Raw genomic sequence first — 13,641 nt, 5'->3', positions numbered from 1 at the left:
ACAGAGTACTTCTACATTGCAGTGTTGATACTTTTACTTAAGTAAAACATTTGAGTACACCACACACACACACACACACACACACACACACACACACACACACACACACGCACACACCTCATAGGACAGGGCCAGGTAGCTGTGCAGGGCGTCCAGGTTCTCTATGAACTCGGTCAGGTTTCCCCCCAGTGTTCTCAGCATGGTGTCATAACCCGCCTGCTTGCAGAAGCTGAAGAAGTACTCCCCGAAGAGCTTGAGAACCTGCTCATTGGAGACATCTGTAACACGCACGCACGCACACGCACACATGTTTGTATTACTATACTTGTGAGGACATCAACACTTTAGCACAGCCATGTTATGAATGCCATTTAAATAATAATTGCCATTTTAACCGTAAGCCTAAAGCCGAAAAACAGCAGATCTACAAGCCCACAACGCGTCGCACTGCGACGCGTTGTGAGCTTATAGATTGGCTGTTTTTCGGTGCATGACACTGGCGTGCAACTAAGTATAAATCATGTACTCTAATTCCAATCCCTAAACCTAGCCTCTAAATGTCTAATCCTAACCTGAATGTTTTTCTAATTGCTAACGTATCTCTAAAACATGTTTTTTTTAAACTATAAAACAGCCATTTGTCTTGTGAGGAACAGGAAAACTGTCCTCAAAATGTATATTTCTTCAAATTCTACTATACTTGGTCCTCGCAAGTATAGTAATACAAACACACACGCACACACACACACACACACACGCACACGCACACGCACACGCACACGCACACGCACACGCACACGCACACGCACACACACAGCTGAAGACCAGAATCCTTAGCGAGAACGTCTAAACCCCACCAGACAGTTTCATTTAAAGGAGTAGCTCACCCAAAACATTACTTATTTTCTATCAATTACACACCCCATGAAGCCTTGAATTCATGGAGTTTGTTTTTGTTTTGGTCGCATTCCTAAGCCAATCATTTGATTACTGGCAGAGCCTACGGTAGGAGACTGAAATAGTCTCCTACTGAGTCTCCTATTGACCGATGACCCGGTCATCAAATTATAGATTGATTCTGATTCTGATTTATTAGCCTTATTAATGACTTTGTTTACTTGCTGGTGTCCATCGGCTTGTTTCGACCCTATAGACCTAATCAGGCACCATACAGCCTACAGTCAGTCTCCCACGTGTGGACTTGTTTGTGTTAGTAATGAAAGAGAGAACACTCACAGAGAATCCCTGTAGATTAGAACATAAAACCGATGGGACACAGTAGATTTTCAATTAGGCTATATTGCCAAAGCAGAATGCAGGCTACAATATCAGGGGAATGACCAACACGATCTCTATAGGATAGAAATGCTTTATTAACCAATGTAACTCCCAACCTGATCCACACATACTATAGCAGGGGTTCTCAACCTGTGGGTCGGGACCCCGCATGATTTTGGGGGGGTCCCTAGATGATTTGCTTACGATTTGTTTTCTCACTCTACGGTAAACAAACCAACGTACAGTATAAGTGTATGCCAGGTATCTGCACGTTAGATTTCTTTGGCTATTCAAAAATAGCAGATATACAAGCTCATAGCCCGGCACCGAGTGCCGCGCTATGAGCTTGTAGATCTGCTATTTTTGAAAAATCGGAGCTTGTAGATCTGCTATTTTTGAAAAATCGGAATAGGATTTTGAAAATGTTTAGAAGCGGCCAATGGGTTAATACCTCTAAAATGAAACAAAAAAGAAAAATAAGACCATCAAAAGTAATCAACAAATTAAACTATTGTACTGTATTATCTGAATTGTAGATCTGCTATTTTCACAATATATATCTGTGGAACCGAGTCAAACTACAATGTAATGCCTCAACTCCTACAATTCCAAGTGCTTGTTGTCAGGGTGGGAGGTCCGGTCCCCAGTATGTCATGGAGTCCATATTTCACCAGCCACATTTGATTTATTTGCCTCCAAACTGGACCTGAGGTTTGTATGACCCAATAACATTGAATGTTAACATTCATTCAAAACAGTGATTATGCAGCATTCTAAACATCCTACCCAGCATGCAACAGGCCTCCTGTACGAGCTTAAGGGTCAGGGTGTCATCATATATCTCGTAGGTCATAAAGTGCTCCTGTACACCGGCCAGACACCTGCAACATACACGCAAACATGCTATTAAGCGTGTTATTAAACGTCTTATGTTTAATACATCTTATTAACCCATTAAAAACCGGGGAAGATTTTGTGTAATTTTAGATTTTTTTGCGTTGGCTATTCAAAAATAGCAGACATACTGTACAAGCTTGCAGCGCATCACGAACATCCGTTATATTTGAACATTTTAGAAAAATCTGGAAAGCGTTTGAAAAATGTTGAATAATTTTGAATTACGAAAACGTTTGGGAGCTGCTGATTTAGAGGGCATTTGTAGAATCGGCCTCAGGTCTTAATGGGTTGTATGTGTTATTGCTGTCGCAATGCTATTATTTCTACCACCTATATTATTATATTCCTAGTACCACTACTGTTTTTGCAACTATAGCTATTACAACCACTGCTGCTTAAACAACACAATTACTACTACTACTACTACTACTACTACTACTACTACTACTACTACTACTACTACTACTACTACTACTACTACTACTACTCATCTAACTAGACCATACCCGGTCGACGCATCCGTGGGGGGATATGCGCACATCATCTGGCAACCCTGGAGGCCACATAATATTACACAAGCACATACACCCGCTCACACGCAAGCGCGCGCCACACACACACACGCTCACGCACACGCACACACACACACACACACACACACACACACACACACACACACACACACACACACACACACACACACACACACACACACACACACACACCTCAGTTTCTCCCAGGTCTCCTCTCCAAACTTCTCAGCCACCAGAGACTTAAGGCAGGTGTTGATGAAACCATACTGCAGATAACAACACACATGAACTTAATCATGTTGTTTACATTGGCTGATTTTAACATTCAGTACAGTCTTTATTCACCTCCCCACCAGCTTCCACTACTGCGGTTCCACAACTGTTATTGAATGTATGATTATTAAAGAATAATGCCTATGAAATACCTTTATAAAATATTTGTTTAATTATTCATTCATTCATTCTTTCATTCATTCATTCAATACCTACTGTTAAGGGATGCAGTGTGCCCACAAATCTTTGATTTGGGTAAGTTCACAATGCATCCACAATTCAAATCAGATCATACATTAACGGTCACATACAGTATAAAGGGCTGTCCGTCCTACAGACAGGGACATTATTTGTTGGAAAGAGCCCACAACATGAGGTGGAGGGTGGCTTAGCCATTTTCAATCACTCATAAAGAATCACCATGGCTAAATGTTACAAAGAAAAAGGGGTTATGCATTATTTAATCTGACAGACATCTCACATCTGATGTGAGCATGCTTTCCATTTACTGTAGTCTTGTGAAGATCTGTTTTAACAGCTTAATGTGATCCAAATGTGCAGTAGATATGTTTATTTATGGTTTACTCACCATGTTGCTTCAGCTGGACTCAAGCTCCACTACGATGGCTCAGCAGCACAGTGATTCGTCTTTGAACAGACGATGGGAGTCTCTTTATCCTTCTCTCTTTCAACCTGTTTGATTCTATGTCCATCCCTCTCTTCATCCCTCAGACACACTCAGAAATGTCCCTGGGGCTCTGTCACGCACACGCACACGCACACGCACGCACACGCACACGCACTCAAAGATTTGATGGAATCCTTTTTAATGTGTTATATTCTTTATTGAAATATACAGCTGGAAAATGTCCATGTTGAGAGAGAGAAAATACATAGTTTGAAAGGGTGAGTTGACAGATACACTTTCGATTCTAGCAAACAAGTGAATAAAGCACACACATCCACAGTTTAAAAAGCCAGGTGCTGGGCAGAAGCAAACATTACAAAATAATATAGTCTGCACAAAGCACCAAATGTTTTTGTTTGTTTGTTTTAACCCCCCAGGTGATGTTTCGATTCTGGTAGCTCTTCCTCAGACCAAGGAATTAGATCCACCAGGCTCGAAACGTCTCCTGCATGGTTGAATGAATGAACGAATGAACGAATGAACGAATGAACGAATGAACGAATGAACGAATGAACGAATGAATGAATGAAAGAAAGAAAGAAAGATACACGTGTATCGAGCGGGGGACACTTGTTCGTATCAACTGGTGTGAAAGCAATGATATACTGTGACCCTGTGGACTCTCTTAAGATCACCGGGCAGATCATCTATCTATGATTTCAAAAGCGAAGTTGGAGATAGCCGTCCACTCCATGGTCCTGACTCGTGTTATCACATCGTCCAGCGTCTGCGCTTGGTTTTCTACGTCCACGGCATCAGCACCTGCTGCGGGTCTGTTCTCCGCGTCCTCATGGTCCCCCTCGGTCCACTGCAGCGCTGTGTGTGGACATGAAAAAGTAAACATGCTGACGCAACTAGAAGTAGGGTCCTGGGACCCCCAGGTCTCCTTGAGGGGGTTCCGGGGGTCCCAGGCAAAATGAGTTAATATAGCATCAAAATAAGTTCAACCACTTTAACTTTATTTCTATACTATACTTGGTCTATTGGAAAGAGCCGATCTGCAAGCTCACAACACGAAGACATCTGTAATTTTTGGAAAAGATATTGACAATTCTTGAATAAAAACAACAACGATTGGAATCAGTTTGAAAACTTAACACAATACAAAAACAACACAAATTTTCTCTTAGTGGCTTCACTGGCACAAAATATTTTCATATGGGGTTCCGTGGCATTGCAAGTACCATAATGAAACAGCTAAATGCATTTAAACAGACAAGAAGGCACAAGAATGGAGCTAGAGGAAAGACTATGGGTCACCAAATGTGCCTGTTAGATTATGATATATCTTGTGTTTAAACTTTGTGTTTAAAGCTGTTATTTTGGCCAAAGGGTGGCACTAGAGAAAAGGTGCCACCCCCTGCCCATTAGATTTCGAGAGATATTATTTGCAATTGGATATAAGGGTAGTTCTAGTGGAGGCTAGCAGAAGGAGGGACAGACATTGCTATCTTTAGAGCCATGCCACTCCTCGGGCTAAAATATATATTTGCCAATCGCCGATGAAATTAAACCATATGGGTGACAAATGGCTTTATTGTTGTAGGCTATGCCTTGCAGTAAACTATGTTTTACGTTGTTTATCGTAGAGATGAACAATTACCTGCAATAGAAACGGTCATTGGTTGAGTATTGTAAAATGCACTGTGTTCATTCAAGAGAGTTTGCCTTGCAGGTTGGCAAGTTCATTGTTTTTTTGTTGTTGTTTTTTTTAAGTGAATAATACGGAAATTAAAATATTTGAGTTATGACTTATCAGAGTGTGTCCTTCCTTACTGGTTAGAAAGTAAAACCCTGGCTCTTTGGGATTACCTTTCATCTTGGGGTCCTTGTAAAAGTAAAACCCTTGCTCTTTGGGATTACCTTTCATCTTGGGGTCCTTGTAAAAGTAAAACCCTTGCTCTTTGGGATTACCTTTCATCTTGGGGTCCTTGAACAACTTGGCAGTGACATACTTGTCAGCGGCTGTCTTCAGGCTCATCAGGATCTGTTGGTGAGTTTCTTCTAAGAGGCTGTCTACGAATATGTTTCTGTAGGAGTCCATTGGGCCTGCAGCCAGAGAGGCACACACATATTTATGAAGAAAGATAGATAGATAGATAGATAGATAGATAGATAGATAGATAGATAGATAGATAGATAGATAGATAGATAGATAGATAGATAGATAGATAGATAGATAGATAGATAGATAGATGATTTTATACTTACCAAAGCTTGTCGGGCACATAGATCTACAACACTGGGTGACTGCACTCATGACGAACACCAGAAAAACAAGTGAAGTCAGTATCATCAGGCCAACACCCTGTAGTTTGACAACAACAGGATGGTATTTATAATGGCGTTGTTATCACTTTGCTTTATGGTGGCTAAAGGTATAATATATTTACACACAAGCTAGCGAGATCTACTATTACAGTACATGAGTAGTAATCCTTACCTTTAATGCTAAAAATGTCTCTAGCTGAAAAAAAACCTTAACCTTAAAAATCATAAATGGCCAAACCCCCAAACCCTTTTGTAGACGCTTCAGATTGACTTCAATACATTATGGATAGTGTATTTATTTATATTTATTGAATGAGGTTTTCATCCAGTATGGATGAGGAGATGCTCCTATAAGGTGGATGATGGCTGATTTAAGCAGTCATACCTGGCCTGAGTCAAACTAATTAGACGGTGAGCTGGGTGTGACAACACACCTGATTTGCACCAAAAAAGGATCAATAAGCCATCTGCGCGCACGCGCGCGCACACACACACACACACACACACACACACACACACACACACACACACACACACACACACACACACACACACACACACACACACACACACACACACACACACACACACACACACACACACACACACACACACACACACACATACTGTACACACATACACACACACACACACACACACACACACACACACACACACACACACACACACACACACACACACACACACACACACACACACACACACACACACACACACACACACTCAACAGAGAGAGGGAGAGCCTCAGTCATGATCTATCTTATTGTATCTCCTTATTTCTGTATCCACTTCATGATTACATTGTACCTAATAATGCACTGTAAGAAGTAAAACAAAAATGAAGAGAACTTTGTCATCCCATGAAGACTTGAATTCATGATTTTTTTTTGTTTTTCTTGCATTCCTAAGCCAATAATTTGATGACCAGCGGTAGGCAGCAGTTCCGGTAGGAGACACAAAGGAGACTCTTTGTGCTGCCGGTCATCAAATTATTGGCTTAGGAAAGCGACAAAAACAAGAAAATGTCCATGAATTCAAGGCTCCATGGGATGACTAATCGATAGAATAAAAGTCGTTTTGGGGTTGAACTATCCCTTTAACAATGCCTGGGCTACTAAGGCTTGAAGTTATTGTCTAGCCATTTCTGACAGCTTACCATAGATGTGTTCTTCAGCTGGAAGATGACCTCTTTTTCTGTGTCACTGAGTTTGCTCTTGTCTTTACACGGGATATACGACTGTTCTTCGGGCAGGCTGTACGAACAACAGAGATACCAGTCTCCATGGATCAGCAACACCACCACCCACACCAGCGCTGCGAAACAGGCCCTGTTCAGCAGATCGACGAGTGTCGCGAACAAGTGACACCTGGACCGGGAGTTCTTGCGGCAGCAGTATCTGGAGGTGAAATTCAAACTCCTCTGGAAGCGCTTGTTGATTCCGAGGACGAGGAGCAGGATCAGGATGGCGGGGAGGATCATGATGCTCCAACAGTACCAGAGGTTTGCGGCCTTGTTCGCACAGCTGCACCTGTAGTTCATCCCGATTTGAGAGTGCAAAAGAAAAACGAAACCCATGAGAACGAAGAAGCCTTTCAGTCCAGAGAGGTCCGTGGCCACTCGTTTTATCGCCGTAGCGTCCATGCTCAGGAAGCTCCCCATGATGTTTTACCGGCAGACAATAATGTAAAAGGAAAGATTTTAAAACACACTACTGCACACTAAACAAATTCCTATATGTCTTTCTATGTTAGTTCGTCATTCCTCTCGTTAAGTATTTTAGGACTATTGCTGTGTAGTCGGGTAATGTGAGGCTCACTGTTTGGATTTAACCCTTTAAGGCCGGGAAGGGAACGCATGTGTGTCATTTTAAGATTTATTTGGCTATTCAAAAATAGCAGATACACAAGCTCATTGCGCGGCACCGAGTGCCGCGCTATGAGCTTGTAGATCTGCTATTTTTTTTTAAATCTTGAAAACTTTTAACTCAAATCTTTGCTTCTGGGGGTCCCTGGAACAAAATATTTTTGGATGGGAGGGGGTCCACGGACAAATACAAATTGTTTTGGGGGTCCTTGACATGAAAAAAGTTTGAAAACCATTTAAAATATAGCGACATAAGTAATAAAAAACTTTAGGAAAAAAAAACTGTTAGGATTTAGAAGACATTTGTAAAATCCCCAGAAGCAAAGATTTGAGTTAAAAACTTTCGCTTTAAAAAAGTATATATATATTCAAACTAAAGATTTGCACACATTTTCACGAAAAAAAAAATATATAGCAGATCTACAAGCTTGTAGCGCGGCACCAAGTGCCGCGCTACAAGCTTGTACATCTGCTATTTTTATAGAGCCAAAGAAATCTTAAAATGACACAGATGCGTTCCCGGTCTTAAAGGGTTAGTCTAAATTATGTGCCAGATTCACACCCACATCAGTGGGGCGGCCTGTTGGTAAAATGGGGGTTGATCAAATTCTTCTGAATTTCTGTTTCCCTAGAATGTGTTGATGCAAAGTCATGAATGATGTAGGAAAGGCTACTGCTGATATCTCCATTCAGACTTATCAGTGTCCAGTCAGACGTTCCTGCCCAATAGGGCTGGCAAAGTTCGCTTGGGTGGGGGAGTGATTTGGGGGGCGTGGCCAAGATTCACCATGTTGGTTGGGTCACTACCAGTCTACAGACCCACCCAACAGGGTACACTACTATATAGCTAGTACACACAGTGGCACATACAAAGAATTACATCAACAATGTTAAAAGCCAACTGCAAAAACAAACTTTCAAATGTATAAAATGTATAATAATTTGAAAATAGCAGATCTACAAGCTCACAATGCTTGTAGATTGGCTATTTTCAAATGGCCGAAATGTATGGGCTGAAGTGGTTACAGTATGTTTTGTAATAATAACCAAAATCTACAAAGTAACCACTGTAAGTCAACGTCACATGAAGGTGTCTTTTATTTGAAAACAAGGTACTTTTACAGGTTACTATGTGTATTAAAAAGGTACCTCATCAGACTCAAAGAGGAGTAAAATGGTCTCTGCACATCCATATTATAATGTGATCATTAACAGGTGAGGCAACTGGTGACCTGAGCCATCATCATCATCAGGATTCGGTTATATTTGCATTGAATGAAAGCACTGCATAATGATAGAATGGCCTATGCATTTTAGCCATGTGAAAGAATGCGGTTATATTTGTATATATAATCATTTTATGTAGAAGGACTATGTATTTTATTTGAAAACATGAACAGGTTACTATGTACATAAAAAAGGAACAGATAATGTACTGTATCTACAGAGCATAACCTCATGTCTGCTTTTACTATGCAGAAGGGTACTATTAAAAATAGTTTCAGAACCACACTGGTGCACAAGTTAGTCAGATCACAGCACGCTCAGACAACTTTGTCAAGGATTGTCATGTCCTCGCCCACTCCTGGTTTATGCTAGCCTGATTATCTGCTGACCTCAAATATGGTCTGAGCAGTTTGAGTGCAGGAGTGAAAAAGTACTCCCAGAGATTTTACTTGCAGTAGGCAGTGGTGTTAAGTAACTAAGTACATTTACTCAAGTACTGTACTTAAGTACAACTTTGAGGTACTTTTAGTTTACTGGAGCATTTCCAATTCCAATTCTATACTTTTAATTCTACTCCATTACATCTCAGAGGCAAATATTGTACTTTTACTCCACTACAATTATTTGACAGCTTTAGTTACTAGTTACATTGTAGATTTACGTTATTACATTATATGCTAACTAACACATACATTAACCACACTAGTCCTATTTTATACCTAGGCTATTTGAAAATAGACAATCTACAAGCTCACAACACGTCACATCGCGTTGTGAGCTTGTAGATCTGCTATTTTCAAACATTTTAGTACTTTTACTTTTGGTACTTTAAGTGCATTTTGATACCAATACTTTTGTACTTTAATTCAAGTACACTTTGAATTCCGGACTTTCACTTGTAACAGAGTACTTCTACATTGCAGTATTGATACTTTTACTTAAGTAAAACATTTGAGTACTTTTTCCACTGCTGGCAGTAGGCTTTAATACATCATAAAGTGTGACTACCTACCCTCCTTCAAAACCGACATAAAAGAGCACCTGTGTGCAATTTGCAACTGGACCTAGACAAGTCTTCTAGCTTGCCAAAATAAATGACCACCCCACTATTTTCTGTAAATATACTTTTACTGCTCCTAATATTGATGATCTCTTGAATAGTATTGTCTTTATATGTCTTGATGAATTGAGTACACAGGACCACAATGGAAACAAGCCCTCAGGGCTTTTTTTGTGTTATCCTTTTAGCGTTATTGTATAATCTTACCTCTGTACTTTTTGCAAAGTGTTAATAATGTATTCAATCAATCAAAACAGACAGACAGACAGACAGACAGACAGACAGACAGACAGACAGACAGACAGACAGACAGACAGACAGACAGACAGACAGACAGCTGTCTGTCTGTCTGTCTGTCTGTCTGTCTGTCTGTCTGTCTGTCTGTCTGTCTGTCTGTCTGACACAGAAAACATTCATTCATATTCATTAAACTACATAATGAATTAGTAGTTCTATTATATTATATAACAACTAGTTTACTTTAAAGTTACTTTTCCACAGATACATGTATGCACCGTCATAAGATGTTGTTAAAAATAGCCGATCTACAAGCCCACATCCTTGTAGATCTGCTATTTGTATTCATCATTGTTTTCTCTTCTTTGTCACTCAGAAAGGACAACGGCTCCGTGTCGCCCTCCTGTGGTCCATCATTACCACTACACCCTGAGCTTTGAGTTGCATTGTGAGGCTAAATGCATTAAAAGTTGATAATAGCGCCCTCTGGTGGTGGATCTACTAAGTATATGTCGCATTGGCTTTATTTATTGTTAGCGTTAATTTAACTTTATAATAACTGGTGTTTTTATTCTTGTAATACAACAACTGGTGATTATTTAACACAACTGTTTGATTAATTGAAATAAAGAACAGTTTTACAGCAAATGCAGGACGTTTTACATCATTTGAGGAGCTAGCTAGCAGGCTAACATGCTACCAGATGTAAACACAGTGAGTCAAGTCAAATGTTGTCAAAGGCGAAAGCTCTTACGGACACTTCCGGTGGAAGCATTACAGAATAAAAGCTTTATTACGCGTCAAGTTAACGTGTCAAAAGTCTAACGTCACTCGACGATTTCCGCATTTCTTTCAAAATAATATGAAACCAACAGTTGTGTTAAGTAATCACCAGTCGTTGTATTACAAGAATAAAAACACCAGTTATTATAAAGTTAAATTAACGATAACAATAAATAAAGCCGATGCGACATATACTTAGTAGATCTACCACCAGAGGGCGCTATTATCCACTTTTAATGCATTTTGCCTCACAATGCAACTCAAAGCTCAGGGTGTGGTGGTAATGATGAACCACAGGAGGGCGACACAGAGCCGTTGACTGAGTGACTAAGACGATGATGAAAACAATAGCAGATCTACAATCCCACAACTCTTTGCATCCGCAACGCATTGTGGGCTTGTAGATTGGCTATTTTGGAGCGCAACACCGTTTTAAGAGTTAAGACGGTGCATAAATGTACCTGAGGAAAAGTAACTTTAAATGAATGGTTGTGAAGTAAACTAGTAGTTAATAATATAATAGAAGTACTATTAATGAATGAATTATTTCAATTAATATGAATGAATGTTTTCTGTGTTAGACAGACAGACAGCTGTCTGTCTCTGTCTGCTCCCCCTGCGTGTCTGCTCCCCCTGTCTGTCTGTCTGTCTGTCTGTCTGTCTGTCTGTCTGTCTGTCTGTCTGTCTGTCTGCCTGCCTGCCTGCCTGCCTGCTCCCCATGCCTGTCTGTCTGTCTGTCTGTCTGTCTGTCTGTCTGTCTGTCTGTCTGTCTGTCTGTCTGTCTGTCTGTCTGTCTGTCTGTCTGCCTGCCTGCCTGCCTGCCTGCCTGCTCCCCCTGTCTGTCTGTCTGTCTGTCTGTCTGTCTGTCTGTCTGTCTGTCTGTCTGTCTGTCTGTCTGTCTGTCTGTCTGTCTGTCTGCCTGCTCCCCCTGTCTGTCTGTCTGTCTGTCTGTCTGTCTGTCTGTCTGTCTGTCTGTCTGTCTGTCTGTCTGTCTGTCTGTCTTCCTGCCTGCTCCCCATGCCTGTCTGTCTGCCTACCTGCTCCCCATGCCTGTCTGTCTGTCTGTCTGTCTGTCTGTCTGTCTGTCTGTCTGTCTGTCTGTCTGTCTGTCTGTCTGTCTGTCTGTCTGTCTGCCTGTCTGTCTGCCTGTCTGTCTGCCTGCCTGCCTGCTCCCCATGTCTGTCTGTCTGTCTGTCTGTCTGTCTGTCTGTCTGTCTGTCTGTCTGTCTGTCTGTCTGTCTGTCTTGATTGAATACATTATTAAAAATTTGCAAAAAGTACAGCGGTACGATTATAAACGCTAAAAGGATAGCACAAAAAAAGCCCTGAGGGCTTGTTTCCATTGTGGTCCTGTGTATTCAATTCATCAAGACATATAAAGACACTACTATTCAAGAGATCATCAATATTAGGAGCAGTAAAAGTATATTTACAGAAAATAGTGGGGTGGTCATTTCTTTTGGCAAGCTAGAAGACTTAATTGTCTAGGTCCAGTTGCAAATTGCTCACAGCTCTTTTAGCAGCTCGGTTTTGAAGGAGGGTAGGGAGTCACACTTTATAATGTATTAAAGCCTACTGCTGATATCTCCATTTAGTGTCCACTAAGACAGTGGTTTTCAACCTTTTTCATGCCACGGACCCCTAAATTGATATACATTTGACCGTGGACCCCCATTTGAAAATATTTTGTGCCAGGGAACCCCAGAAGCAAAGATATCAGTTCATTTTCACTTTAAAAATATAAATATTCAAAGATATGCACACTTTTTCAAGGTTTTCCAAAAATAGATGATCTACAAGCTCATAGCGTGGCACTCGGTGCCGCGCTATGAGCTTGTATATCTGCTATTTTTGAATAGCCAAAGCTAAGTGCTTAAAAATGATTGTGACGCTATTAACTAATTTTGCTGGGGACCCCCTGGTACACCCTCAAGGACCACTGGTTGCAAACCACTGCACTAAGACGTTCCCACTTCCTGCCCCATTGCTGACCTCAGATATGGTCTGAGCAGTTTGAAGAAGTAGCCTATACTCACAGAGATTTTACTTGAGTAAAACTAGCAATACCCAAATATAAAAATACTGTGTTACAAATAAAAGGCCTGTATTAAAAATGTTACTTAAGTAGGAGTACCAAAGTAAAATAACTTTTTGAAATTTGTAAAACTTTCAAAAAAATGGCTGATCACAACGCGACGTGGTGTGAGCTTGTAGATCAGCTATTTTCAAATAGCCAAGGTATAAAATAGTGCTTGAGTGGTTAATATGTATGTTGTGCATTAAAGTAGTTCACACTAAAATGACTTGTGTAATTGATAGAAAATAAATCATGTTTTGGGTTTACTAAAGCTGCATAATTGTAGTGGAGTAAAAAGTATAACATTTGCCTCTTAGATGTTGTGGAGTAGAAGTAAAGTAAAATGAAAATGCTCAAGTAATGTAAAAGTATAGGCTAATTACGGTACAATACTGGAGTAAATGTACTTAGTTACTCTCCACCACTGGAGTT

At 40.6% G+C, this 13,641-nt stretch overlaps 2 protein-coding genes across 2 annotated transcripts in view; both read right to left on the bottom strand.

The window, feature by feature from the left end:
* Positions 1-2,146, bottom strand: part of gucy1b2 (guanylate cyclase 1, soluble, beta 2) — a 33,049-nt gene extending 30,903 nt beyond the window's left edge. Inside the window, exons 1-2 of the mRNA XM_084051168.1 lie at positions 2,065-2,146; positions 118-278 (exon numbers count right to left, since the gene is read on the bottom strand). Coding sequence (XP_083907294.1) covers positions 118-278; positions 2,065-2,131 — 228 coding nt within the window. The 5' untranslated portion in view covers positions 2,132-2,146. The remainder of the gene's footprint in view (positions 1-117; positions 279-2,064) is intronic.
* Positions 2,147-4,219: 2,073 nt separating this feature from the next.
* On the bottom strand, positions 4,220-7,761 carry LOC311040829 (calcium homeostasis modulator protein 6-like). The gene is made up of 4 exons (XM_084051187.1): positions 7,118-7,761; positions 5,881-5,977; positions 5,584-5,718; positions 4,220-4,485 (listed from the first exon to the last, which is right to left on the bottom strand). Exons 1-4 carry the CDS (start codon positions 7,619-7,621, stop codon positions 4,313-4,315), a joined length of 909 nt encoding a protein of 302 aa, XP_083907313.1. The 5' UTR covers positions 7,622-7,761; the 3' UTR covers positions 4,220-4,312.
* Positions 7,762-13,641: the final 5,880 nt, after the last annotated feature.

This window comes from Gymnoscopelus microlampas (genome assembly GCF_963454915.1).
Source record: "Gymnoscopelus microlampas genome assembly, chromosome: 24".
In the NCBI taxonomy this organism is placed as follows: Eukaryota; Metazoa; Chordata; class Actinopteri; order Myctophiformes; family Myctophidae; genus Gymnoscopelus; species Gymnoscopelus microlampas.
Note: the sequence above shows the minus strand (reverse complement) of the source record. Positions and strands in the feature narration are given on the sequence as shown.